The 25224-nt window shown below is 45.4% G+C and overlaps 3 protein-coding genes across 10 annotated transcripts; 1 reads left to right on the top strand and 2 right to left on the bottom strand.

Annotated features, from left to right (window-relative positions):
- Window positions 1-270: 270 nt before the first annotated feature.
- On the bottom strand, window positions 271-5273 carry LOC146233573 (guanylate-binding protein 7-like). Of its 5 annotated transcripts, none has more exons than XM_084689203.1 (11): window positions 5130-5273; window positions 4222-4424; window positions 3548-3675; window positions 3296-3405; window positions 2847-3034; window positions 2039-2281; window positions 1652-1932; window positions 1219-1428; window positions 983-1085; window positions 693-886; window positions 271-550 (listed from the first exon to the last, which is right to left on the bottom strand). In XM_084689203.1, the coding sequence occupies exons 2-11, from the start codon at window positions 4412-4414 to the stop codon at window positions 419-421; spliced, it is 1782 nt and encodes a 593-aa protein (XP_084545329.1). In that variant the 5' UTR covers window positions 4415-4424; window positions 5130-5273; the 3' UTR covers window positions 271-418. The 5 variants fall into 5 exon arrangements, with proteins under 5 accessions (XP_084545329.1, XP_084545330.1, XP_084545331.1 ...); XM_084689204.1 differs by having other exon boundaries at window positions 4222-4421; window positions 5130-5266; XM_084689205.1 differs by lacking the exon at window positions 5130-5273 and adding an exon at window positions 4573-4718.
- LOC146233572 (guanylate-binding protein 2-like) lies at window positions 4418-11850 on the top strand. Of its 4 annotated transcripts, none has more exons than XM_084689199.1 (11): window positions 4418-4562; window positions 5506-5706; window positions 5962-6089; window positions 6181-6290; window positions 6848-7056; window positions 7531-7773; window positions 7932-8212; window positions 8328-8540; window positions 8724-8826; window positions 10527-10651; window positions 10909-11850. In XM_084689199.1, exons 2-11 carry the CDS (start codon window positions 5535-5537, stop codon window positions 11323-11325), a joined length of 2001 nt encoding a protein of 666 aa, XP_084545325.1. In that variant the 5' UTR covers window positions 4418-4562; window positions 5506-5534; the 3' UTR covers window positions 11326-11850. The 4 variants fall into 4 exon arrangements, with proteins under 4 accessions (XP_084545325.1, XP_084545324.1, XP_084545326.1 ...); XM_084689198.1 differs by lacking the exon at window positions 4418-4562 and adding an exon at window positions 5216-5351; XM_084689200.1 differs by lacking the exons at window positions 4418-4562; window positions 10527-10651; window positions 10909-11850 and adding exons at window positions 5217-5351; window positions 9540-10156.
- wdfy2 (WD repeat and FYVE domain containing 2) lies at window positions 11832-25115 on the bottom strand. The gene is made up of 12 exons (XM_084689212.1): window positions 24961-25115; window positions 23920-23987; window positions 23070-23143; window positions 22073-22127; window positions 21755-21905; window positions 19516-19628; window positions 17225-17351; window positions 16636-16741; window positions 15546-15647; window positions 15070-15200; window positions 14349-14457; window positions 11832-13798 (listed from the first exon to the last, which is right to left on the bottom strand). Exons 1-12 carry the CDS (start codon window positions 25095-25097, stop codon window positions 13769-13771), a joined length of 1203 nt encoding a protein of 400 aa, XP_084545338.1. The 5' UTR covers window positions 25098-25115; the 3' UTR covers window positions 11832-13768.
- Window positions 25116-25224: the final 109 nt, after the last annotated feature.

Raw genomic sequence — 25224 nt, 5'->3', positions numbered from 1 at the left:
TAAAGCAATCGAGCCTGAATGCAATCGAACCATCTCACTTCTCCGAGAAGGGTCCAACTGCAGACCTCTCTTCTCAGGCCCCTCTCATCCAGGTGTAGCTGTGTAACAGTCATACAATCACAACCTGAGTTTTTTTATTTTTATGGAATCTTAATTTTACTGTTCAAATTAAAGTAACACAAATGTCTGTTTATTTGATATAGCACAAGCCATACATTGCTACTGTTAAGCAAAGAAATTGAAGGATGTCATGAAAATTCACTCACACCATCACACAAAACGATATTTAATATCTTATCTTACATGTTCCTAAATTTGAGCAATGATAATCTTTATTGGCTTGAGGTCATACATGCAAACTGTAACAAGAGAATTGTGGGTAATGAAGTAAAAAGGTAAACTGCTCCTGGTTTGAAGCTTATTGTAAAATGCAGCCACCAGAACTACGCTTCTGTTCTGCTCTTCTCCTGTCCTCTTGGATTTGACTGATCTGTCTCTGCAGCCTGGCTGCACTGTCATCAAAGCCTTGCTGTAGGAGGGATCTCTGCTCCTGGAATGGAGAAAAAATAATGTTGACGAATTTACTACCACTGCATGTAGGTCTGAGCAGGGGCTCAAGTTTGTTTTCAAATGTGGGTGGTACACAGTCATGTATTATGAAACCAACGACGCTGGTTCTGAGTGTGTCTCACCGCTAGCTTGACCTGCAGAACCCTGTCGTACTCTGCTGCAGCGTTTCTCCTGTCAACCTCCATCTTCTCCATCAGCTGGTCGACGTGCTGCTGGTGAGATCTGTTCTGGTCCTCCTGCAGCCTCTGCTGAAACCTCACCTGCTCCTCCGCTGCACACCGCTCTCGTTCAGCCTGCTCCCTCCTGGCCTCTTCCTCTACAGAGAGAGAGAAACACAAAGCAGGTTACATGAAAAACACTTTCTGAAATATTGCGGTAGTGATACTATAGTATACTAGTATACTCATGTTACCTTTTGTCCTCTGCTCAGCTTCAGAGAGAGACTTGTCTGCAGCCAGGATAGTCTGTCCAAGGTTGGCCAGCCTATCCAGGTACTCCTTGAGAACCTCCTCTGCCTGGGACACACACACAAAGAGAGAGATAGATATGAGAGAGGATAACTTTAACTACATGCCTGGAAACACCTGCTAATACTGATTTAAACTCTCATCTGAACTCATTTGAAAGCACCACTTCTCCCCAACATACCTTCACTCCTTTGCCCTCTGTCCTCCTGTATAGCTTGGTCAGCATTTGGAGGTCCGTGCAGTACTTGTTGTATCCACCAGGGACAGTGTAGACAGAGCTCCCCTCCTCCTCCAGAGGGCCGAAGACACTCTTGATGATGCTTTCACACACCCTCTTGGACTCCTGGCAGTTCTTCTCATGGATCTGCCGGTACTCTGCCTCAAGCACTTCCTGAAAAACAGTCATGAGTGATGATAAGAACCAAGACAACACTAGGTTGGGTTGATTCCCAGACATGCCTTAGTAATGATACATTTGGACAGGGACGTACTAAAATGATGTTTTCAAAAAAAGTAAAATAAATTGGTATATTTTATTTGTGGCCCAAAAAACCTTCCGGCCTATTGTGACAATTTTTTGGGGGAAAAATATGATTATTTTTAGATGCACAAACCGCAAGCCTTTTCTGGTATTTCTGGTCCTCATCCTTAAAGGTACTTTTCATGAAGATGGCTAGAGCCTCCTTCTCAATCTGGGCGTGGATCTCGGACAGCTCCTCCAGGTCCTCGGTGGGGTAAGCCACCCATGATGCCATGCTCTCCTGGTAGAACACCCTGGCACGCTCAACAGCACAGGAGTTCTCAATCTCTGACAGCGCCAGCACGGCGTTGTCCAGGCAGGGGATCTGCCCGCTGCGGATGGCAGCAACATACGTCTCTGCCAGGTTACCCAACACTGAGGTAGAGACACAGACACATAAAGACCTGGTTGTCATACAATCAATAAGGTTGCAACATGAAATATGATATTGGATAGAAGTTAGGTTTTCGGTAATACTAACATCTGCCAGTTACCAACAAGCCATCTTTCAAGGTCTTAGTTTTGGCATTGGTGAAGATGTGGGTACAGAAATTCTTGGACTGCTTGACAAAGTCTGGCTCTAAGTCAGCATCGGTCAGATCCTCCATGCGTCTCATATTTTCCCCGTTAGCCGGACGCTCAAACACAAAACACCAGCGAGGGGAGAAGTAGTTCCGCAGGCAGCTGCGAGGGAGGTTGTATGCCCGAGTCTTCGGACTCGTACCTTTGAACGACAAAGACACAGTAATGGTTAGGACAAAACAAAACACCAGCGAGGGGAGAAGTAGTTCCGCAGGCAGCTGCTAGGGAGGTTGTATGCCCGAGTCTTCGGACTCGTACCTTTGAACGACAAAGACACAGTAATGGTTAGGATTTGCCAACTATGGAAAATCCCATTCTGCTTCCTTCTTCTTACTATCTTTCACATTCTCCCTACTTGGAACTCTGGAAGGTGTATCTGCCCTCACAGGTCAGATCATCAACTGTCTGGAGACAGTGGTCACATTTGGAGCCTCCATATTATTTACCGTGGAGTCTGTGCTCATTTGGGTGTGTTGTGTTTGCATCTGAGTAACAAACACAGCATGTTCAAAGTACAGAACTTGTGTGTGCACTTCATCTGCAGTAGTGACGACAAGCAACAAGAAAAACTTGCAAGCTGAGAAACCTAACATTCTGTGGGGGTCAGAAACATTCAACAACTACTCAAGACTATAATATTATAAATATTCAGATGAACCCAGGCTTGATTGTTGTGGATCAGGAGAGATAGATGAAGTTTGTCTCACCTGGTTTCAGCTTGAGGGCGTTCTCCAGGTACTGATCTGCTGTGATGGCTTGTCCCTCCAGCTTCAACTCCAGGGTGAAGTCACGAACTGTCCACACGAAGGAGGGAAAGTAATGCATGTATTCTGCATCATCATCCTCCTTCTGTCCAGACTTCACCTTGATGTGCTCTGTCAGTTCAGTCACATAGCTGCAGGGGGCGGTGTTGAGGACAACATTAAACTGGAACATTCTCTCATGAGGGGTGGGTGGGTCATTGGGGCTACACACTTTTCAAGTGGCTGAAACAATAAATGTTTGTGAACTGTACTAAACCTCAGAGTGTGCTAACTGTGCTAAACCTCAGAGTGTGCTAACTGTGCTAAACCTCAGTGTGTGTTAACTGTGCTAAACCTCAGTGTGTGTTAACTGTGCTAAGCTACGTGTGCTCCTCTGTAGACATGCAGGATACTGGAGTTTCTCCAAGGCGTTGTTGTCAATGGTGCCCATGCTGTTGTACACCAGAGTGCTGCTGAGGAGGACAGCAAGGGAGAAGATCCAGTTGTCGTTCTTCTCATCGCCCTGGAAACAAAACAAAAACAGAGTTACAGTGATATTAATTACTATGATTAAGAAACCTCAACTTTTACATTAGTTTTTATTGTAGTTCAGTATAACACAATTTGTGTAGGGATGACCAGGAAAAAGTCAATTTCCCCCCCACCTTCTCTACATCCCCTAGTCCTTCTGTGTCCAGCAGCACCAGAGTGTGGTCAGCTTGTTTAGGATGAGGCACACACCACATCCAGATGCCTTTAGTCTTGGACTGTATGGTGGATCCCAGGGCAAATCCTTGAGGATGAAGCATGAAGTTCAAGTGGTTAGGTGGTTAAGTACCCTAAGGTTCATAACTGTACAGCCTCTCGTACATAAAACGTTCTCTCATGGTTCAAAGTACCAGAACTAAGTTTTGACGACTGATAAAGAGTGTACTTATCACTATGACAGCCGCCATGAGTATTTCACCAAGATAATGTACCTTGAGGCTAATACATTTAAAAATACACAAGGGAATTTCCACTAGAATCTCTCCACCCTCCTGAATATCCTGTCACTCTGCCCTGTTCTCTTAAAGGAACATGATCACATTTTCCAACAGGCTGCATGACTTGAAGTGCATGTTTCACTTCACGAAATAAATATCAATGTCGACACCATGAAAAAAGTAACGCATTATTAACTTGCTAAAATTAATTTCACCTCTGGAACTTCACTTCATCACCACAAAAAAGTGCTTTCTTGCACGGCAGAAAAACGGCAGAAAAACAATTTGAGAATATCCGTTATATTAATTATAGGCTATAAGAAGTAGGACAAAAAGACCCTCTTTCTGCCCACCTTTGTTCTTCCCGGCTAGCTTGTTCATGAGGTAGGACTTGCCAGTGCGGTACAAGCCCACCACCGCCACCACCACCACATGCTGGTCTATCTGGTTCAGGATGTCCTGTGCAGCTGGCACCACACGCAGTGTCCCCTCTCTGTCAGTCTCCACCAGGCACACCGGCTCCTTCATGCTGACTGTCCCAGACATGACGGCTCTGCTGAGAGACACAAGAAACACAAAGGGCAAAACAAGTGAAGTTGGTTTCATATTCGCAGCTTGAAGTTTGAGGTTACGCCTACTTTTCACTGAAAGTGAAACGGCTGAAAAGATCAGATCGTCGAGATCAGGTTTACAGGTAACTTTACTTAAATGTAAAATGTGGGATTTATAGTGTCATGTCCCCGGCCTAGGCCGGTCCGGATCGTGTCGGTTCTGTCTGTTTATTCCAGGCCCAGGCCCCGGTTACCATTCCGTTTCTTCCTCCCTCCCCTTAACTCGACCAGTGTGCGAATTACGGGGGGATTTGACCCCCCTAATAAGACTTGGACCCCCCCCCCCCCCCCAAAAAGAGGTAAAAACAAGGGGAAACCTAGCCCGGGGCGCCAAATGTGCCAGGACTGCCACTGCTAACGATTGTCCCTGTCAGCCGGCAGATTGACCACCCTCTCTTGCGCCAATAAAAACTCAGCACACAATCATACTCACGTGTGTGTCGTGCGTTTGGGTCACCCACTAAAGACGTATCACTTAAGCTATTTGTTGAGTTCATGTCAAATATAGAAAAAGTTAGAGCAACAACGGTGCACAACGCAACCTCCACATAATAAAAAAATTCGAGCGTTGAAAATGAAACTAACATGTACCAATAACCGTGCCAACTGTTAGACAACTAATACGATAAAAGCTATGCGACAGTACCTACCTTTTCACCGACTTCAAATCCAATAGTTTATGGTTTGCTACAGAACGACGTTGCTGACCAGTAGTGAAACTGAAAGTGTTCCGCACGTAATCACATCTAGTTCTTTTTATATCTTTACTGCTGTCGTTTTTCTGCAGCACTGCAGATAGAAAGCTCTTTAGTACGCTTTGAATTGAAGTTGCCTACAGTCAGATCACAGACACGCAGGCTACCGAGTTTTGGGTAAGTTCAGTAGGGACAGGCTACATTCATGACAGGAATTACTTGCGCTTTGATACGCCTAGTTGACATTGAATTCATTTGTTCTTATTATTAGGCCATTATCATTATTATTCAAAGGCATACATTAATAAGTTTAGCGCATTTATGCTTTCAGTTGTTCAGAGCCAAGCCCTGCAGAAAACAATGAATTCACCAATTTGCCTCATCGAAAACGTGGATGGTGTGCTTCGACCTGTCCCAGATGCCATCGACCACCTTATGAAGATCACTCAGCGCGTCGTCGTAGTGTCGGTGGTCGGGTTGTATCGCACCGGCAAGTCTTACCTTATGAACAAACTGGCTGGCAGGAAAGACGGTGAGACAATACCATTTGTAACAAACTATTAAACCGACAAAAGTTTTTGTTTTACTTTTGTATTCCATATTGTAGACCTACATTCAAACCACACAAACGTACAGGCATATTTATTATTGCTGCGTTGTAATTATATTGTATTTCCTTAATGGCACGCATACGAACAAGCATACGAATATGTGGCTACACGTCCTCCTTTTCTAACTTGATTCATCCAATGCCGAAATGGAAACCTAACCCTAACCTTTCATTTAGGATTTGCTCTTGGAGACACCATACAGTCCAAGACTAAAGGCATCTGGATGTGGTGTGTGCCTCATCCTAAACAAGCTGACCACACTCTGGTGCTGCTGGACACAGAGGGACTAGGAGACGTAGAGAAGGTGGGGGGGAAATACTGTAAAGTAGACAATTTTTCTAGGTTGAAAATGTGCCACTATGTGGGTTGTCATACTGAATGCATTTTTGTCTCAGGGAGATTCCAAAAACGATGCCTGGATTTTCTCCCTGGCTATTCTGCTCAGCAGCACTCTGGTCTATAACAGTCGAGGGACCATAGACAACCAGGCTGTGGAGAACCTCCAGTATCCTTCCAGTTTATAAACATGATATTCTTGGTCTGCTTTGGAAACTCCCTTGGTGGTTTGATGAAGAGGAAGGGGATGTTTGTCCACTCATTATGAAACTGAAAGAGAATATCATGTACACAATGTTCTGGACAGTCTGGAATGTGTGTCTGCTCACTGTGTCACATGACGTCCAACTGAAAGTGAAACTAATGTTGGCTTACAAAAACAAAATGGTGATTTCTCTGAAATGCTCACTGCTCTGTTGACATGGTTCAGCTTATCTGCAACCTGTAAATAATCTAGAACATGTTTTTAAAGTAGAGTAATATTTACAATTACAGTTTACTCATGTAGCAAAATCCTTTCATCCTAAGCAACTTAAATAAAAGAGAAAAAAGTTTATGGTTCTAAAGTATTTCACTGGCTAGTCAAGGAATGGTCTCTATTACTGCCCACATCGCTAAGTAATCAGATCTCAGCTACAAGGCACAGTGAACAAGAAAGAATACAGCAGGGCAACTACATATATATATTATTTATTTTAGAAGATGAAGTCCTTATCCAGATGCCAGATATGTGACTGAATTGACTGAGAGAATCAAGGTGAAGTCTAGCAATGCTTCATCCAGTGAGGATGAGGAGGAGGGAGTCGATGCCCAGTTTGTCCAGTTCTTTCCTAACTTTGTGTGGGCAGTGAGAGATTTCACTCTGCAACTGAGAATTGATAACAGAGATGTGACTGCAGATCAATACCTGGAACACTCTCTGGAACTCAAGAAAGGTATGACAATTTAGAATTGAAAAGGTACTTTTCAACATGGTCTTTCTAAACACTATTTTACTGGCTTGCCTTTATTCTAACCACTATTTTGGCCACCAAAAGTAAGTATTAAGTTGTTCTGTTGGGATACTAATTACTTCTATTATCTACTCTTTACATGTGTACACGAGGCTATAAACAGAACTAGATGACTAAGGTCTCACTCTTTAATGAATTCCTTTAGCAGATGTTTATCCAAGCGACTTACCTTTTGAGACCCAGCAATGTATTTGTCCTCTACAGTGTATAAAATATACACTTAAAATAATCCAATTTAAAACTTGTTTTAAATTCACGTTACTGCAAAATCGAACATCTTAAAACAATCAAAAACATGAATCATTGTGCGTTGTGCCAACATCTTTCTGTATATTTGTTAGATCCTACTTCACATGCATCCCTTCTACGATTCAGAACGGTATAATGTGCCTGCAGGTACTGACCGGAGGGTTATGAACTACAACCTCCCGCGAGCATGCATCCGCAACTACTTCCCCACGCGCAAGTGCTTCGTGTTCCAGACCCCTACTTCCCCTGAGAACATGGTTCGACTGGAGTCCATGGATGAGAAGGAGCTCTCCCAAGGCTTCAGGGAGACCACAGACGCTTTCTGCAACTACGTTTTCCAGATGAGCCGTGTGAAAACTGTCAAAGGAGGTCAAGGAGTTACTGGTAGAAGTGAGTCAGATGACATTGATATTGTTCTAACAAGTGACGTCTGAGGATTCTTCAGTCTGTGTATCTTACAGTGCAAACTTGCATTTTTAATATGGGTGGGTGTCCTGCCAGCTATACAGCACATATACTTCTTTGCCTGAATTTGTCATTGCTTGCAGTGCTTGGCCACTTGGTCAAAATGTACGTGGAGACCATTGCTCGGGGCGAAGTTCCCTGTCTGGAGAACGTGGTGCTGGCCATGGCCCAGATAGAGAACCAGGCAGCGGTGGAGGAGGGGCTGAAGCTGTACCAGAGCTACATGGAGCCGCTAAAGACCCGCTTCCCAGTGGACATGGACCAGATGTCAGATCAACACCAACGTGCTGACCAGCAGGCCACCCAAGAGTTCATGAGCCGTTCCTTCAAAGATAAAAATGGGGAATTCTTGACAATGCTGGCGGTAAGAGTTTAATCAGTACACATGTGACGCTCTACACAGATGACAACAGCATTGAGAATTTAACGTCATAGGAGGTAATCTGGTTTTCAAAACGTTGTTCATACCACTCTTTCAGAATGGTATTGCAAAGAACTACGCTGAACTTCTAACCCAAAACGATGACGCCTCAGAGAAGAAGTGTCAGGATCTGCTGAGGGATCTCTCCGCTCCAGTCTCACAGAAGATCCAGGACGGGTTCTTTGCCAAACCAGGTGGCTACGAGCTTTACTGTGATCTCCACGACAACCTGGTGGCACAGTATCGTTCCACACCTAATAAAGGAATCCGGGTAAGAATGCTGTCCAAATTATATATTTAAATTCCTTTCACAAATGAACCCTCACACCTTCCATTGTGATATACTTCATAGGAACTTGATCTTATCACTTTTTATCATGGGACTGTACCACAATATTTACTGAGATTTCTAAATGATCGTTAAAGCAGCATGCTCATGTCTGGTCTCTTGCAGGCTGAGGAGGTTCTGGAGCAGTTCCTGAAGGAGAAGAGTGTTGAGTCCAACTCCATCTTACAAGCTGACCAGAAACTTACTGACAGCGAGAAGAAGATCCATGGTAAGATATCTCAAACACCCTGACCTTAACCCCTAGCCCAACCCTAACTCTAAGCATGTAACTGGCATGTCTGAATTTTGAATCTAAAACTGGTTCATCTGGAAACTCCTTCAAGCCAAACAAAATAGTAAGATATCACAAACATCCTAACCTTAACCCCAACAGAAAGGTTATGGTACAAGAGAAAAAGTTACCATTCCTTCTTTTGAGTTTCATGGTGCACTGTTTTATTTGGCTTCAAGAAAACTGAAGAGAGTCTTGCGTTGGTCAGATAAGGCTCTCTGACGGCCAGGGTACGCTGTCAAGGCCTCAGGTTCCTGAGACAGGCTGTCTCTCCGTAGAATGAAGGAACCAGAGGATGCTGTTAAACTGAAACATTAGTGTGATGCTTACCCCACCCCTAGCTTCTGCAAGTTCAAAAATCTACTCTGTCGATGCTGGTCAATTTTGCAGTTTGATTTAGGTATCTCTCTAAGTGACAGCAACGTAATAATTAGGGATCTATGTTCTTTATTAATTGTGGATAAAGAAAACTCACATAAATATGGGGGCTGCTTCAGATCTGGACCATGGATCAAATTTACTAAACATTTTGTATGTACATGTGCTAAATTGACTGCTCGACATACATTTTTGAGTTGAAGCAAAGATGATCTATGCTTGCCTGCTACATGCCACCCTCCCTAAGACGTTTCCTTTCTGGTGTCAACCAGAGGAGGAGAAGAGAGTGGCTGTCCTGCAGCAAGAGAAGGCAGCTGAAGAGGAGAAACGCATTGAGCTGGAGCGCACCATGGAGGACGATCGCAAGAGCCAGGAGGAGAAAATGAAGAAGATGGAGGAGAGGATGAAGGAGGAGTTTAAGCAACAGCAGGAGGAGTTTGAAAAGGCTCTGAAGGTCAAGCTTCAGGAGCAGGAGGATCTGTTGAAGAAGGGCCACAAGGAGAAGGCTGATTTGATGGAGCAGGAGATTCAAGAGTTAAAGAAGAGCAATAAAGCAGAAAAGTCTGGTGGTTTCTGGGAAAACGTTATGCCGGTTGTTGATACTCTTTTAAAAGTCGGAGAAATATTCAGTCAGTATAAGCTCATGAAGGGTCTTAGGAGGAAGTGACAACAATATGTATTGATTTATGTTCTGTTTAGTTAGTTTTCTGTTGGCTCAGTAGTTCGTTTTGAAAATATAGACTCCTCTTGTCACAGTTAACAATAACATATTTAAAAGATGTAGAACCTTACTAGGAGTCCAGTTTAGCATGTTCAATGCAGGGCCTTTGTCAAATTTAGCTTAATGTTGTGTGATATTTCTTGATGAATAAATACAATATTTAATCAATGTGCATCTGTACATATTTTTGGTATTCCGGTTTACATTTATAGACCACAGCATTATAAAAGACAAAGTTATGATGTATCCATTTAAATAACTACTAGCACTACTCTTGACGCATGATTGTTTAGCCTCTGGTCTGCATCTCTCTGTGTCACCAACAGTCTCTGGAGGAGGGGATCCCTCACTGAACTACTCCTCCCAAGTTTTCCTCCATTTCATATCAATGAGTTTTCCTGGGAGTTTTGCCTTGTCTTGCTTGAGGGTTGAGGTTGGTTGAGGGGCAGTTCTATGAGCGTATATGGGAATCCCTCTGTGACATGTTGTGACTTGTTAAAAGGGCCGAACAAATACATTTGATTGTGTTTTCCCACAGAGGAGAGAGAGAGAGCGGCGCTGGCTCAGCAGGAAGTGAAGGTGGAGCATGAGACACGCCTGCAGCTGGAGAGAGAGAGTGAGGAGAGAGAGAGGAGTTACCAGGAGAGTGTGACTCAGCTGAAGGTAAACCAACTACACCTGATCGCCTTCAGTAAACAAAACTGATTTTTACAATAGTATAATAATGTAATTTCACTGTACCATAGTTTTCACAAACTCACACCTCATTCATCGGGTAGCAGAAATAGAAGTTAAACAAAATGGTAATTCTTCCATACTGAATGAGTGGAGGTAGATTTAAGCATATTAGTAGCTCAGGCTATCCCACCATAGCATTTTAACTGAACACCTAAATGTAATGACCAACATCCTACTCTCAGGCTAAAATGGAGCTGGAGGCAAATCAGATGAAGTGGGAAATGGAGAGAGCCCTGGAGAACAAGCTGGAGGAGCAGAAGAAACTTCACGAGAAAGGCTTCTTGGAGAAGGAGGCGGACATGAAGGAGGAGATCACCGCACTGAGGCAGAAGATGGAGGAGGCCAAAAGCGAGAAGGAGGATAAGGCTTCCTATCGAGAAATGATGGGGACCCTCATGGAGAGTATCGGTAAAGGTTTTGGTCATTACTTTAACTACAAACAGGCCCGTGAGAAACGCAAGGCGATACAGAGCCAGTCCTACCGGTCCAGAGGTGTGAAGGCCGGCGTCCCTGACACCCAGAAAGGGCTCCCTGATCCGGGGAAGAGACAAGTCCAGACACAAGCCAAGTCTGGGGGAAGCTCTGGGTCGGAGGTGTGATGTTCAGCCTGGAACTGGTCTAATAATGGAGTCAGTGGCTGAGCGGTTAGGGAATTGGGCTATTAATCAGAAGGTTGCCAGTTTGATTCCCGGCTGTGCAAAATGACGTTGTGTCCTTAGGCAAGGCACTTCACCCTACTTGCCCTGTACTTACTGTAAGTCGCTCTGGATAAGAGCGTCTGCTAAATGACAAAAAAAAAAAAAAAAGATAATAGAGAATCCTTAGGCAGGTGTCCTAGTACAGATGGTTATTTGGTGTTGGCAAGATTTTCTATACTGATTGATTTTTTGGGTTACAAGGAAAAATATTAATGAGACAAAGGTTACTCGAGGGGCTACATATGAAATAATACATGGCTCCAAATATTCAAATGAAGAATGATCTTTTCTGATTATTGGTGCGGATGTTGTGAGAACTTAAAATGAATTCTGGATTTGGTTTTTGGAATTGACTGGTTTGAACTCCACCCATATACATTTCTTATACATTCAAAACAAATAAAACGTTATTTAATGTCAATCAAATCATTAATGTTTATTCATACAGAAACATTCAACAGCAGCAATACAGTAATGGAATGACACGGGCACATCTCTCTACTCAGAAGGCCTGGCCACAACGAGCTTTGTGACCAGGAGAAGACATGCAGGGTTCAGGAGTGATCTTTACTACAACAGCTTGGTACACAGTCTGTGTGAGTCCAGTAGGGAGACTCGTAGCCTCAGTATAGATTGAGCCTGGGTTCCCCTATGACACAGCACATGCAGGCTGGACCAGCAGGCATAGCAGCAGTGACCAAGACAGTTCAAGGAGGGACAGACAAGCGACCAGACCACAAAGGGAAAATGCTTGATAAATATCAGCTGTTTTTAAATCATACCCGCAGTGTTCAAGAAAACATCACATTTGTACATCAGTGCATATTAATCTGTGTGAAAGACTTAGACCATTGTCTAATGTTAGCCGATCTTGATACTGTCAGTGTGAATATATCAGACATCATTATCAGATCATCTGTTCATACAGGTACACTATATACTCAGTTAGGCTGAAGTTGGAATAAGGACTGCCTTGTTATATAAATCATGATAGTTTTATCAACTATTCAACCAGTACAGTTGTGAGGAAAACTAAAAACAATAGTAATACAAACATAAAACTCTGATAATGATAGGGTAAAACATTTTTAAGACGACAAGGAAAAATCCCCCGGGCAGAATCTGGGAATGTGTGTTGAATGGCTGAGGAATCAGATTTTGAAGACACAAGCTGACACACTCGTGCTGTTACTTGAGCAACGAACAGGGTCAGTATGGTCATAAACAAAACATGTTGCACAACAGAAACATTTCCCAACAGTGGATCTGCTGGGGGAACCCAGGTTCCAGAAGAACAAGCACAGCGTTTCTTTGTCTAATCTCCAGCGCTCAAGGGAACAACAGAACCTAGATTATATATTCTCCACATGGCCATTCATGAGTTCTTTCTTCTTCTATGCTACAAATTCAAAGACTATAAAATGTCTAAAACACAATTCACTTTGATTCTTTTCTTTAAACACCCTCAAATTGATGATTATCTTGATGTGTTCAGTACACAATAAATTAATGATTAACCACCATACACTGAGGCTAAGATACCAGCAATAAATAACGTCATCAAACACATTTCAGACACCTGCTACGATATCTACACAAGTAAAAAGCATTTGCAAACACACGATGCAATCAAAACCATTAAAAGTATGTGTCTACGCTGCATTTGTACACAACAAAATAAGTGTTGGACGATAAAAAGTGCATAGATAAGATTTTGTCCTTTGAGAATTCAAACTGTGATAATTGACGTTCAAGGACCAACGTCATTTTCCATGTGTCCTTCGTGAAGAAGTCGACGGTAGAGGAAAAGGGAGTAACCAAAATCTTTTCAAACTATGAATCAAAATAATACAAAATCTAGCTAATAATAATATAACTTTTCCCACATGATTTGCATTCAATCTGGATTTTTATCCTCTGTGGTCGTATGGGACTAAAGAGGAAAAGGCACTTCCATATGACTCTTAAATGCTTTGAAGACAAACTAGTGGTCATCAGAATATGCTAGTTTCCCTTTCATTCAGATTTTAGACATAATCAATAGAGACAAGAGATCCGAAGTGCACAACAAATGTCCAACTATTTGTTTGGATACAAATTTGATATAGAAAGGTTGGTTTACAGCGAGACACGTTAATATATGATATGCAAAAGGACACAAAATGTGAGAGAACAGGTGGTAAGATACTAGCAGACAATAACAGTACACCCCCCCCCCCCGAACGGTCCATATCATGACACACACCGTGACGCCAGCAGACTCCGACTTTGTTCAGTCAGTGTTGATCAGTCGTGGTTAGGGAGGCTCCTAGAAGCTTGAATAAGCTGCCCAGCTATGTAAGTCTCAGGACACCACGGGAGTCATGTCCCACAACTGTCCAGAACAAAAACAAATATGAAAAACAACAGCATGCCCCTTTCAATGGGATGAATATCATTCCAGGATTCAGAACCGTATAACAAAAGTTTTTTATGGTCAAAACATTGAATCTGAAAAATAAACTTTGGAAAGGTCAAAACAAGGTTTATAAGGTCAAAATTAAATTTCAAAAGTCCTAATATTTTTTTAAACTTTTTTACAATGTTTAGCTTACACATTTTTTGAGTTTCAAAAAGAGGAGTTACAAACTGTTTTATTTGGAAGCAAATCAGCGACATAATGTTTTGAATTTTAAAAGGCATTGAATAAACCAACAAATTCTTTCAATGTAAAAAAAATAATTTTGAGACAAAAATTCAAGGTTCTGAATTTCAGGTTGCTCAAATTCAGACAATAAAATTCAGATCCCAAAAATTATGTTAAATTCAAGCTTCAGAATGTCAAATAGAACACAATTCAGGCTGTTCAAATTCGAATGGTGAAATTCAGATCAAAAAATTTCAAACCTAAAATGTTGGAGTCACCCACACCCACCCACACACACCTTGATGACCCTGTCGGTCCCAGAGGTCAGCAGGCAGCCGCTGGTGGGCTCGTAGTGCAGGTAGACGATGCTGTGCTTGCTGTCATGGAACGTAGCGGTGGGCGCTCGGCTGGAGGGGGGGACAACAGAGTGAGCAGAGACAGGTGTGCGTTACAGCTAAAGATGCAAAGTACATTTAACATTTACATTTTATTCATTCAGCATATTACATTTACATTTAGCAGACGCTCTTATCCATAGAGACTTACAGTAAGTACAGGGACATTCCCCCCAAGGCAAGTAGGATGAAGCGCCTTGCCCAAGGACACAACGTCATTTTGCACAGCCGGGAATCAAACCAGCAACTTCTTATTAAGAGCCCGATTCCCTAACTGCTTAGCCATCTGACCCCCCCAGCACAAGCTTTTATCCAAAGTGAAGAACACATAGTGTATAAATAAAGTTCAACAGAAGATCAAGGCTGATACACAACTGCTATAACTGGGTATCATTTGGATATTGTACTTCACCAAAAATGATGGTGTGCAGTAAAAAAGCAACAGAGAATTAAAGGGGCACTTGTGACGGTTCTAAACTAGAACTATGATGACTTATCTAAACAGTCCTGTTGGCAATGTCAGGGAAAGCACTTCCTCACTAAATATCTAGCATGTCAGGCAGTATTTTAGCCACAACAGTTACCCTTTAACCAGTCTGGTATAGTACGGTAACTGTAACTTACTCCTCATCAGTGATGGTCTCATAGCAGCTGTCACACACGCGCACCTCAAACTCAAAACCCATGAGAGGGATGGTGGAGCGTCTGGAGGAGCACTTCCCACACACGGCCTGCCCACACTTCCTGCAGTGGTGCTGGGGGAGGGAGACAGGAAACACTGAGGCTTCACAAGGCCTACCTGCTCTGTGCTAGCAGGATTACAGGTACCCAGTGCTATAAGCTCAGACTCACAGTCACACACAGACAGATGTAAACATATTCACACTTTTACTCCCATACACTCACTCTGACTGCTGCACAATAATGTAGAACTTGTATGGCGGATTGTGATTAACATACTAGTGGCACAAACAGCAAAATACTTCTATTTCTCCCACAACACACTCTCTGTGTTTGTAATTCCAGGATGAACTTGCAGCTCTCTCTAGTGGTCAGGTTAGGAACTACAGCTCCCAGCAGGAGGTCTGGAGGGGAGGTACCTGGCGCAGGCCTATCTTCTTGCTGTCCCACATCTGCTTGAAGTTCCAGAAGAACGGCTGCTCACACTTCTGACACGAGTCGCTGTCCAGCCACTCTGGAGTCTGACGGAGAGGGCTGAGGTCAGACTTTGAACCCTAACCTTCTGATCTGAGCTACAACTATCCACCTCCCAGAGTGGGGGCATGACAAGGCATTTATTAGAAAATTGTAGTCTAAGAATAGGCAGAGAATAATAATAAACTATGAACTAGAGACAAAGGAAAGAGAGAGAGAGAGAGAGAGAGAGAGAGAGAGGAGAGGGAGAAAGGGAAAGAGAAAGGGAGAAGGAGAGATGAAGGGAGAGGAAGAGAGAGGGGAGGATGAGAGATGAAGGGAGAGAAAGATGAGGATAGGAGAAGAGAAGGAATGAGAGGAGGAGAGACTGCAGGTTAATTAGGAGCAGTCTCTATGAAGCCACTGACTAACTGTCAGGGGAGAGAGGGGGAAGGAGAAGGTTAATATGTCACAGGCTTCACTGAGCATGCTCTGTACAGAAAAGTGAGGCTTTTGTCTGTGTGTGACTGTGTGTGACTGTGTGTGTGTGTGTGTGTGACTGAGTGTGTGTGTCTGAGCAGGCGTTGTGTGTTAGTTCTGGTAGCTGTTCCCGTGTGTGTCCTGAGGCGATAATCCTCCTGGGGTGAAAGTGTGTTCCTCCGGCCCTGCGCTGCCCCAGGGTTGTGCACACACTCATCATCCACTGAAGATGCTTGTTCTTGAGATTTGAGACTATGGCCTAGGCAGGATGATCTGTGTGTGTTGTTCTTTTGATCAACATGAGCCTTATATTCATATACTAACCCCCCCCCTTTTCAACTTCCCTTTTTACACCCCTCACTCCCCCCCCCCTCCCCTCCCCCTTCCCCCCCTTCCTCCCCCCCCCCCCTCCTTCCCTCCCTCCCTCCCTCCCTCCCCCCTCCCTCCCCCCCCCTCCTCCCCCCCCCCCTCCCTCCCTCCCTCCCTCCCTCCCTTCCCCCCCCTCCCTCCCTCCCTCCCTCCCTCCCCCCCTCCCTCCCTCCCCTCCCTCCCTCCCTCCCTCCCTCCCTCCCTCACCTCTTGTCGGTTCACGTCCATGTTCCAGATGACGATGCCTCCGTCAGAGCTGCAGGAGATTAGCTGGCGTGTGTGTGGAGCGTAACACAACCCCTGGACCTTCTCACTGGCGCACACACACACACACACACATATAGGTATGAAAGAACTCATACATCCTTCTAGGGTTGCTGTCCATCAGGATCAGTATTTGTGTGTGATGTATACCCTGTGTGATGTGTACCCTGAGTGTGTGTGATGTATACCCTGTGTGATGTGTACACTGTGTGTGTGTGTGTGATGTATACCCTGTGTGATGTGTACACTGTGTGTGTGTGTGTGATGTATACACTGTGTGATGTGTACACTGTGTGTGTGTGTGTGATGTATACCCTGTGTGATGTGTGCACTGTGTGTGTGTGAAGTGTACCCTGAGTGTGTGTGCACTGTGTGTGTGTGAAGTGTACCCTGTGTGTGTGTGTGTGTGTGTGTGTGAAGTGTACCCTGTGTGTGACGTGTACACTGTGTGTGTGTGATGTGTACCCTGAGTGTGTGTGCACTGTGTGTGTGTGCACTGTGTGTGTGTGTGTGTCCTGTGTGCCAGTCTTACTGGTGGCCCTGCAGCTCGATGGCGGTGCCCTTGCGCCCCCCGATGTCCCACATGATGATGGAGCGGTCTGAGCTGCCGGAAAACAGCACCCTCTGGACCGGGTCCCAGCACAGGGCCGTCACACTGCCTGGGAGGGGAGCGCACACACACACACACACACACAGACAGACAGACACACACACACACAGACAGACAGACAGACACACACACACAGACAGAGACAGACACACACACACACACACAGACAGAGACAGACACACACACAGACAAACAGACACACAGACATTGAGTGCTTGTTGTATCATGGCCTCTGTCTGGAACACAGGCCATTAAAGGAAAGGCCTGGTTGCTGGGTCTCAGCTGGCTGTTAGCATGGTAAACATGTGCAGCTCAGCTGATAAGAGGCCTGAAACAGTCACTCACAAGCTCTCAGGAAGTAGACACACAGACGGGAAGATGGAGGAACCAATGGACTCCTCACACAGGAAGAGGTTACTTTGAAGATCAAAAACAACTTTCTTGAGGCGCCCAGCTAGCTCAACAGGTAAGAGGCCTTACAGCAGCAGCCTGGGTTTGAATCCGACCTGGGCCCTTTTCCGCATGACTTCCCGTCTCTCACTCTGTCTCACTCGGTCTCACTCGGTCTCACTCGGTCTCACTCGGTCTCACTCTGTCTCTCTCTGTCTCTCTCTGTCTCTCTCTGTCTCTCTCCCTGTCTCTCTCCCTGTCTCTCTCCCTGTCTCACTCTGTCTCACTCTGTCTCTCTCTGTCTCTCTCCCTGTCTCTCTCCCTGTCTCTCTCCCTGTCTCTCTCTGTCTCACTCGGTCTCACTCGGTCTCACTCGGTCTCACTCGGTCTCACTCTGTCTCTCTCTGTCTCTCTCTGTCTCACTCTGTCTCACTCTGTCTCTCTCTGTCTCTCTCTGTCTCTCTCTGTCTCTCTCTGTCTCTCTCCCTGTCTCACTCTGTCTCACTCTGTCTCTCTCTGTCTCTCTCTGTCTCACTCTGTCTCACTCTGTCTCACTCTGTCTCACTCTGTCTCACTCGGTCTCACTCGGTCTCACTCGGTCTCTCTCTGTCTCTCTCTGTCTCTCTCTGTCTCTCTCCCTGTCTCTCTCCCTGTCTCTCTCCCTGTCTCACTCTGTCTCACTCTGTCTCTCTCTGTCTCTCTCTGTCTCTCTCTGTCTCTCTCCCTGTCTCTCTCCCTGTCTCTCTCCCTGTCTCTCTCTGTCTCACTCGGTCTCACTCGGTCTCACTCGGTCTCACTCTGTCTCACTCTGTCTCACTCTGTCTCTCTCTGTCTCTCTCTGTCTCTCTCTGTCTCACTCTGTCTCACTCTGTCTCTCTCTGTCTCTCTCTGTCTCTCTCTGTCTCTCTCCCTGTCTCACTCTGTCTCACTCTGTCTCTCTCTGTCTCTCTCTGTCTCTCTCTGTCTCTCTCTGTCTCACTCTGTCTCACTCTGTCTCTCTCTGTCTCTCTCTGTCTCTCTCTGTCTCTCTCCCTGTCTCTCTCTGTCTCACTCTGTCTCACTCTGTCTCACTCTGTCTCACTCGGTCTCACTCGGTCTCACTCTGTCTCACTCTGTCTCTCTCTGTCTCTCTCTGTCTCTCTCTCTCTGTCTCTCTCTCTCTCTCTCTCTCTCTGTCTCTCTGTCTCTCTCTGTCTCTCTCTGTCTCTCTCTCTGTCTCTCTCTCCCTGACTTTCCTGTCACACTTCACTTACAAAATGTCCAGTAAAGCATGAAAAAGCCCCCAAATATATCTTTAAAAACAACTTTATGAACTCCTCTGCCGATGTGGCCGTGCTGTCTCTAGATTGTTCTCTCTACAAGGGTCATGTTCAGTTCAAACTCCTTCCTTCCTTTACTTGTGTTATTGACATATCCAGTAATGTTTGGACAGGTCAATGCATGTGCTACCCTACACTGTGCTTACCAAGCATGTCAGATCAGAAATCAGTAAAGAAAAAGAAGAAAAAAAGATGTTTCTAGAAATCTTGGGACAAAACCTTACAAGAGAAAAACTCACCAGGAACAAAACAAGACTTGAATCCATCCATTCTGAACCATCAGCAGCAAGTTATGTTTTAGAGTGATCACTGTTAACAGACTGAAGCTGTGTGTCAGTATACCTGTGTATATGTGTGTCATACCTGTGTATATGTGTGTCAGTATACCTGTGTATATGTGTGTCAGTATACCTGTGTATATGTGTGTCAGTATACCTGTGTATATGTGTGTCAGTATACCTGTGTATATGTGTGTCAGTATACCTGTGTATATGTGTGTCGTACCTGTGTGTCCTTTGAAGGTGGTGACCAGGCTGCAGCTGTCCTGCTCCAGCTTCAGGATGGTCACCTGACCTGACTGGTCGCCCACGAACGCATGCCTGGTCTCCACGTCAAACCTTGGGGTCAAGAGGTCAAGGAGGATGTACCACAGTACCACCACAGAGACGGATGGGCTACCCCCTCACCAGCCTACCCCCTCACCAGACTACCCTCTCACCAGACTACCCCCTCACCAGACTACCCTCTCACCAGACTACCCTCTCACCAGCCTACCCTCTCACCAGACTACCCCCTCACCAGACTACCGCCTCACCAGCCTACCCCCTCACCAGACTACCCCCTCACCAGCCTACCCCCTCTCCAGCCTACCCTCCCACCAGACTACCCTCTCACCAGACTACCCTCTCACCAGACTACCCCCTCACCAGACTACCGCCTCACCAGACTACCCCCTCACCAGACTACCCCCTCACCAGACTACCCCCTCTCCAGACTACCCCCTCACCAGCCTACCCCCTCACCAGACTACCCCCTCACCAGCCTACCCCCTCTCCAGCCTACCCTCCCACCAGACTACCCTCCCACCAGACTACCCCCTCACCAGACTACCCCCTCACCAGACTACCCCCTCACCAGACTACCCCCTCACCAGACTACCGCCTCACCAGACTACCCCCTCACCAGCCTACCCCCTCACCAGACTACCCCCTCACCAGCCTACCCCCTCTCCAGACTACCGCCTCACCAGACTACCCCCTCACCAGCCTACCCCCTCACCAGACTACCCCCTCACCAGACTACCCTCCCACCAGACTACCCCCTCACCAGACTACCCTCCCACCAGACTACCCTCCCACCAGACTACCCCCTCACCAGACTACCCTCCCACCAGACTACCCTCCCACCAGACTACCCCCTCACCAGACTACCCTCCCACCAGACTACCCTCCCACCAGACTACCCCCTCACCAGACTACCCTCCCACCAGACTACCCTCCCACCAGACTACCCTCCCACCAGACTACCCCCTCACCAGACTACCCCCTCACCAGACTACCCCCTCACCAGACTACCCGCTTCCCCATACCAGTTATCAGAGATATCCATGTTTCAGTATTTATTCAACTTCAAACTATTTATACAATGTTTGGGAGTTGAGTCGAATGTTTCTGTGTGATTCTGGACATGAGGAAAGTTCTTCATCTGACCCAGACAGGAAAGGCAAAGTGAGAACATCCCCTCAGGGGGATGAGGCAGTGGACAAAGTGTCCCTCCAGGCATAATCTAATTTTCCTTCCCTTGAAAACTCCACAGCACTAATCTAATAGTGCAGACCAAGTCAAGGCTGCGGTTGTTATTGGCAACTAAAGATAAATGCTGAAATTCTCATTTGTTACAATCACTGCATCAAGATTAGTAATGCAATCGTGGCTAATTTCACCAAATGTACTCAGACAAAAGTCTACTCTAAAGACATGAAATCTATCTTTGAGTCTATCATATACCTCCAGTCCTATATTACAATTGCATTTACTTTCCGTCAACATTTAACTATTTAAGGCTATGTTGCCAGTGACTTGCTAGTTAATTAGGGGAAAATAGAATAATATGACTCATTATATTGGGAAAAATCAATAGAATTGCCATGAATATGTATAGCGGTCCATTCATCTCCACAGCGAGGGCTGCTCTCTGCAGCAACCCCCCCCCCCAGACAGCTCATTGGTATGGAGCAGCAGTTCAGAGTGGACTCCTGCCTTTCATGTCTCCATTAGAGAAAACACACACACAGCACACAGCACACACACACACACACAGCACACACACACAGCATACACCCACTCTGTTTCTCTGACAACCGCATGACTGACAGCTATTGTTAGCCTCTCCCCGTAACAGAAGCGACTGGGATGCTAATCTCACCAAGTCCTCCCTCTGTTCTGGAGTTGGCACGAAAAACAGACACTCCCAGAGAACTGCAGGTTCTCATGACAACCTGGCAGTCATACCGTGGAGGGGGTTCATATTATCATACGTAATTCCTCTTTTTTTTTTTTATTGTACTCGTTTGTTTCGCCACGGAACACAGTCTAAGCAGACGGCGTGCTACCCTGGCGTCCTAGTTTGGTCCAGCTTGACCTGGTTTGGATCAGCTTCACACAGCATACACAGTAGTGTGAGTACGGGGCAGGTGTGTGTGTGTGACAGGGTGTGTGTGACAGGGTGTGTGTGGGAAGGATACTGCAGACCAGAGACCCAGGCGGGGGTCCTGTAGCTGCCCAGCTGTTGGCCGCTCTCAGAGCAGTGCCAGGTGAAGACCTTGTCCTGGCCCGTGCTCAGGACCCACTCCATCTCCAGGACAAACAGAACCACCGTCACCCTGCCCTGGTGGGCTGTGGGGACACACACACACACATTAATAGAAGGCCATCCTCTCTGCCAGGGCGGGTCACTTGTTGTGGACCTCCTCAGCATGTCCAGCGGTTTCTCAGCCCTCTCTCTCACACACACACACACACAGACTTTCAAAGCACGATCACACACGCACTTCCTCTCTCACCCTGGTACGTCCTCGCTGGGGTCATCTTGTTATAGTCTTCTGATAGAACGAACTCCTGAGAGACAGGAAATTAAGGACATCAACATTTCAGTTGGTGAAATTATTCAAAATGCATTGCCATTATATTTTTGCTACACTTGTCTCATCCTTAACCATCTCCAAGCCAACATCTAAAAAGTATCTGTATTTGATGGTTGACTTGTATACTAATGACAGCACTAATGTTCATTAAAGTTTGACATGGGCTTTGTGATTCTTGTCCAGATTCAATACCCTTTGAATCTAATTCACTCCAACAGAAAAGGCACATTCAGTATCTCTGTGGTAATCCGCCCCAACAGTTTAGCCAATCATGCAAGAGATTACAGAGAGGCAACTCCTTCAGGAGTATTGATTGGTTGCGAGTGTCTGGAGGAAGCTAGACTGAGAGAATGAAAGGAGAGCTCCTCAGAGACCAGAGAAGGTCTTAACATAATAACTGGACTGAACACGACAGAAGGTCTTAACATGATAACTGGACTGAACACGACAGAAGGTCTTAACATAATAACTGGACTGAACACGACAGAAGGTCTTAACATAATAACTGGACTGAACACGACAGAAGGTCTTAACATAATAACTGGACTGAACACGACAGAAGGTCTTAACATAATAACTGGACTGAACACGACAGAAGGTCTTAACATAATAACTTGACTGAACATGACAGAAGGTCTTAACATATTAACTGGACTGAACAAGACAGAAAGTCTTAACATAATAACTTGACTGAACACGACAGACTCCCCCCCCCCCCATATGACCCTTGGGTTTGTGTGAGTGACTGTGTCTTTATGACTGGTTATGCAAAGATCATTTAGACCATACAATATGTGCCACTATTACAATGCTTCCTAAGTGAAGATCTAAATTACAAGCTTAGATGTACATTGGATCTGCAGAATAGGGCGTGTTTATGGGGTGACTAGACCATCACGGTTAGTCAGTTACTCACAGTCACGGCTCCTGTGTCCAGTCCCACCGACAGCCTCCTGGTCTCGGGGTTAAAGGACATGCAGGAACAGGAGGCTGGAGGGAAGATGGATCGAAAACAGTCTGTCAACAAGACCGTGTCTATCTGTCTGTCTGTCTGTCTGTCTGTCTGTGTCTGTCTGTGTCTGTCTGTGTGTCTGTCTACAGTGAGCACCGTTCTTCAGTGAAGTGCGACGGGAAAGGCAGCCAGAGAGAGAGGGGGAGACATGCAGCAAAGGTCCCAGGCCGGATTCGAACCCAGGCCACTGCGGTCAGGCCTCCGCTTACATGGAACGCACACTTATCCGGTGACACAGTTTTTATCACGTGTTAATGTGCCTGGATGCTCAGTCACACACACTTGTCACACGCTGAAAGACCCAGAATCAGACAGACACACACTGTTCTGACGCCACAGCAACTGAGTCACTGTGAGTGAGAAGGGGGAAGGGAGACAGGATGAGAGGATGACAGGACTCGTCTATCGAGGGAAATGAAACTGATGAGGGTGTGGGGGGACGGTAAACCAGCCTGACCCCTACCAGGAACAGGCATGGGCAGAGCAGGAAGGGGCTAGGAAGCTTTCACTACTGGCTACTCAGAACTCTGCTCGATCGGCACCAAACCAAGTGACATTAATTATTCATCCAACAGGTTATAGTGAAGTGCAGTCCAGCATGCTGTTAGTCTCATTGAAAGGAGAACAGATGGTATCACAGCTGAATGAGACGATCGATGAGCAAAATAATTACAGTAATGTTGTCTGAATAGGTTAGGTCTATAAAACTGGAGTAACTACAGTTATAATGACTGAAAATTACATGGTGTCTTACTTGGCATTGTCTGGTACACACTAGGCCAGTACTGGCCACTGTCTCTCTTCAACCATATTCTGATAGTTCTGCGGATTTAAACAGAAGATTAGTGATAACTCAAGGAGGATGTAGAGGCAAAATGGCTGTTTTGTGTTTACTTTAACCACAAGAATATATAAGCTCTCACACATACAGTATACATTTAAAGTACATGTTTAAGAATTAAACATTAAGTTTCGCTGACCTAAACACAACAAATCTGCCAGTAAACCCAAACATTTACATTTAGGTATTTCGCAGACGCTCTTATCCAGAGCGACTTACAGTAAGTAGTGTACCGCTCAGCCACCTGACTACCCAAACACAGACACGTTTTAGGTACACTCAGAAAGTACTGAGTTGGGGGTTTTTCACTTTCAGCAGTGTTTTTCGTTCTTTTTCGCTTGTGTTTATACAGTTAATTTGACCTGGCACATGGCTCCTAAGAAGAGTCATATGCAACTGCTTATGTCGACTCGCTGAATGTGAGTCTACAGTATAGAAATTGGAGAAGTTAAATGGTCCAAATGAATTACTTGGCATTTATAATAAGGGTAAATTACCAAAAATATACCACGTCGGCTACGATGAAAAATACCGTATGTTAGGCTACTTATGGGTCAAATATCTATTTTGCCCCAGCGCACTTGAGTACAAATTACAAGGCTTCGTGTCAGCTGACTTAGACATGAATTGCTGCTTTATTCACATAGAGGCAATTCCGCACGTTACAGAGACTACTTGACCATGTCCAGTATACTGGAATGGTGAGGTGACCAGTTAGCAAGATGCGCGTAGTTCTAAGTCAAATAATTCAGTCTAATCGCGAGCAATGGCCGAAAGAACCGTCTATGGCCGGGGTCAACTTGCTCTCTAATCCCCTTCTAAATGCGAATTTTTAAAATACAACCATATACAACAGGCGTAACCTGATTATAATTCATGTAATTTGAAAAACATGTATCGCAGCTAGCTAGCTAACGTTTAATCCCACAAAAGCTAGACAACACGCTGTTATACCTGTCCTCCGAAACGCTGATAACCCCGTCTTCCTTCGGGATGATTACCGCTGTGCTCACTACATCTTGGAAAGCCTCGATTTTGCTCTGCAGAACAGGCGTCCGAGTCTGTGGTGTGGGCTGCATCTCTGCCGCCATAGAGACCTCCTTCGGCAGGTTTTGCTCTGGAAAACATACCACCGAAATCACATAGATGTGATGTGGTTGCTTCTTCTTAGCTTAGCCGCATGTAGACAGATTCAGTATGAAGTATGTTGTGACAGCC

Source organism: Hypomesus nipponensis, chromosome 23 (assembly GCF_054491055.1).
Source record: "Hypomesus nipponensis isolate SF chromosome 23, ASM5449105v1, whole genome shotgun sequence".
NCBI lineage: Eukaryota > Metazoa > Chordata > Actinopteri > Osmeriformes > Osmeridae > Hypomesus > Hypomesus nipponensis.
The sequence above is the reverse complement of the archived record's forward strand: the minus strand, read 5'-3'. Positions and strand labels throughout refer to the sequence as shown.